General features: G+C 58.1%; 1 protein-coding gene across 1 annotated transcript; it reads left to right on the forward strand.

The window, feature by feature from the left end:
* Nucleotides 1–1,146: 1,146 nt before the first annotated feature.
* On the forward strand, nt 1,147–3,213 carry LOC136504397 (RING-H2 finger protein ATL65-like). Its single transcript, XM_066499315.1, has one exon. The coding sequence runs from the start codon at nt 1,288–1,290 to the stop codon at nt 2,614–2,616; it is 1,329 nt and encodes a 442-aa protein (XP_066355412.1). The 5' UTR covers nt 1,147–1,287; the 3' UTR covers nt 2,617–3,213.
* Nucleotides 3,214–3,729: the final 516 nt, after the last annotated feature.

Raw genomic sequence — 3,729 nt, forward strand, 5'->3', positions numbered from 1 at the left:
GTCAAAGAGTTTGGAAGGTTGCCAAATGGTAATACAATAATGACTATGAGAACATATCTCACTATTACTACCCCTTACCCCACATTAATCCTAACAAGATGCGCCGGAGAAAAAGATAAATTTCAAAAATCTTATGACGAGTGCCTATACCCTAAGTACCCTCACCAACTAGGAGGCGAGGGTGTAGCTTCTGCTGGGTCCCCATCTGACTGTTGCGCTCCAGGTAGGGGTTTGTTGTGCGTTTCTCGACATCATCAAGTTTCGGATGGCTCCTTTTGCCAGCCTCACCGCTAGCCTCACTCAGGCGGAAGCATCCGCTTTGGGAACCTCGAGTGCTCCGTCAGCGCCAGGGGAAAGCTCAGGCTCATCCCCACTTTTTCTCTCAGCTTCGGAGCCCTAGACTTCGTCGCCGACGATGTCGACCACCTGTAGCTCCACAATGAGGCAGTTTGTGGTTACCACATACAAGAGCAAATGTGCTCATGGCCTCATGGACACACTCTGGATCATCAACCCCATCGTCTATGGACGTGGAAGATGTCTAACATCATGGATTAATGGTGGTGGTTGTTAAATTTGCAACATTTGTTGCACTCCATGACGATTCAACCAGTGACGTTCTTTCATCGATTCAGATGCATCAATGGATGGAGTTGCTAAACCTATATCATGTGTTGTACTCGACGACGATTCAATCTAACGTCAGATGCATCGGTTCAAATATATTTCGATCTAACGATTCAATCTAACACAATATCTAACGTTTTGGGTTAGTCGGTAGATTGGGTATAAGAACTCTACTATGGTTTTAGTGTTTGACGCGTTGATCAAAACCTCTTGGAAAGAGGGTAACGAGAGTATTTGATAGAATACTGTTTCTTTTTCTATATTATTAGATAGAATATTATTTATTTTTTATTCCTAGTTCTTTCATATGTAATCTAGTCTAGAGATGAATTCCGTAGTAGCTTCACATTTGCAATTCGAATAATTTGATGCCCTATGGATGATACTCCTACCAGAGTTACCTCTGCAAGGGAGTGGGAAAAAAAACTGAGAGATCCAAATCCAATGGTGCCCTGCACCGGTGGAATGGGAGTAAATGAAATCGGCATTCCATAATAAATCAGCGCACCAACCCCGCTGTACGCTAGCGGGCGGGAGAGGTGAGTGGTGCCGGTGCGTGGCCGCTCGCAAAGCCCCCCCGGTGCACCGCATCGCACTCGAGCACTGATCCTGACCCGCCCAGCCAGAGCCCAGAGGACGACAGCGCCAGCCACGACCGCCATGCGCGCGCCGCCCAGGCGGCGGCGGCCGTCCCCTGCTGCGCCGGCGCCTGCTCCGTCCGCCGCCGCCTCGCCTTCTGGCGCCGCCGTCAGCTCGCCGCCTTCTCCCTACCCGGCGTTGGCGTCGCTGGTCCCAGGCCCGGCGCCTGAGCCATCTGCGGTGAGGGCGTTCGCGGGCGGCAGGCGCGGCGGTGGCGGCGCCGGATCGAGCCTGAGCCCGCCGCTCATCGCGATGCTGGCGGTGGTGGGCGCGGCGCTGCTGGTGGTGCTGTACGCGCGGCTGGTGAGCCGCGTGTTCCGCGCGGCGCGGCGGCGGTGGCGGCGGCGCCGCCGCCTCCGGCTGCTGATGATCCCGGCGGGGTCCCCCTCGGCGCGCGGCGGCGGGGACGACTCCTTCGCGTCCTTCACCACGTACGACAACTACTACCACACCTTCTCGCCCTACTACGGCCTGGACGACGCCGCCATCAAGTCGCTGCCGTCGGCGCAGTACCTGGCCGGCACCGGCGGCGCCGGCTCGTCGTCGGCGTCGGCGCGGGGCTCCGGCGCGTCCAGGGAGTGCGCGGTGTGCCTGCTGGAGTTCGCGGACGGCGACGAGCTCCGCGCGCTGCCGCTGTGCGCGCACGCGTTCCACGCCGACTGCATCGACGTGTGGCTCCGCGCGCACGCGTCCTGCCCGCTCTGCCGCGCCGCCGTCGCGCTGCCGCCGCCCGTGCCGTCGCCGCTGCACCGCGCCGCCGCGCGCCGGGTGCGGCCCAGCCTCGACGACCTCCTCTTCTTCCACCCGGTGCCGCCTGCTGCTCAGCCGGCAGAGCAGCAGCAGGCGGAGATCGCGCCGGCCAGCCCGGACCAGCAGCAGCAGCTCGCGGCGGCCGCCGGCGCCAGGGACTTCCTGCTGAAGCGCTCCTACTCGCTCGGCTTCGAGCGCAGCCTTGCCATGGTGGAGGCGGCGTCGCCTCCGTGGCGGTACCGCGTGTCCGCTTTCGCCGCAGGCGCCGCGACCGACGGCGGGACCACCTCCCGGGGCCGCGGCTTCTGGAGCAAGCGCTGGCCGTCCCCGTTCGGCGGCGGCGGCGCGGGCGGATCCGCGGCCGCCCGCGTCTTCTCCTTCCGGTCGTACCGCGCCGGCGGCGGCGGCGCGGCGTGCAAGCCGTCCCCGTTCTCCCGGCGGTTCCGCGGCGGCGGGAGCGGGTTCTTCATGTCGCTGGCGTCGGAGCCCCCCTCGATCCTGGCCGCGGCGAGGCGGAGCAGCCGCGCGGCCGCCGCGTCCAGCCGGCTCCGGTGCGGCGACCCCGAGGCGCTGCTCTCGCCGGACCGGCTCAGCCGCTGAGGCGGTGTGCGGATCTCGGTTCGCTCCGGTCGTCCCCTCCGATCCCCTCGTGGTGGTGGGCCTGGGGGCCTGCGTGGAGACGGGAGCGGGCAGTAATGGCGCGATAAATGCGAGGCCCTGCCGCGGTTTTAATGGCGGGAGGACGTGTGCCCAGACCGCGTGGTGTCGCTTCCTGCAGCCAGCCAGCAGAGCAGCTCGGGCGGGCTCCAGCTCTCACCCACTCCCACTGCCGCCACTGCGCTTGGGCACTCGGCTCGGCTCCGTCTCATCCATCACCTTTTCAACAAAAATCTCCTCTCGTCGTTTCGGTTTGGTTTGGTGTTTGACGGGCGTGTAGGGACGGTGGGGCACAGGCATGTCTGGGCCGTCCGATCAGAAAACGACGGCATCCGGGTGGAGCCCTCGTTTTCTCGCCGGACGGCTCGTAGTCATATAGTCATAGGCGGGAATGGATGACGTGTGCATGCTTCCTTCGTGTCAATTCTCAACCGTTTGGTTTGTCTCATGGCTTCCTGTTTTCGACTGTATTTCCAGCGGTACTATATATTGTAATTTATACTAGCTTTGCTTTTTGTATAGGTTCCATAAAACGTACTGTTACCAATGAGACGAAACACGGTTCCGGCTGATTTGTTGCGAGAGAAAAATACTATTTTAATTTAAAAAACAAGCTGAAAAGTACGGATTATAAGATAAACGAACAGAGCCTAAAACAAGCCGAAACACTACACTGTTCCGGTTGATTTGTTACGAGAGAAAAACACTATTTAAACTAAAAAACAAGCTGAAAAATATGAATTATAAGATAAACGAAACAGGGCCTAAAGGCAGTTCCTTAATTTTTATGTGTTGGGTGTTTTGGTACGCATGTCATGTCTCACGGCACCATCGGTCTGTGCTATACTCCGTATATAGCACGGCAGCGAATACTAGTAACTCAGTAAACTCCCTTCCAAAAATATACAACTCTGAGTTTAGATTTAGTCAATTTCACTGGGTTTAACTTAGTATATAGAAAATATTGGCCCTGTTTGCTTCGCTAAAAATATTGTTCGCTGATTTATTGTGAGAGAAAAATATTATACCACGGTCGATAAGTTCAAGCGAACAGGG

Source organism: Miscanthus floridulus, chromosome 14, assembly GCF_019320115.1.
Source record: "Miscanthus floridulus cultivar M001 chromosome 14, ASM1932011v1, whole genome shotgun sequence".
In the NCBI taxonomy this organism is placed as follows: Eukaryota; Viridiplantae; Streptophyta; class Magnoliopsida; order Poales; family Poaceae; genus Miscanthus; species Miscanthus floridulus.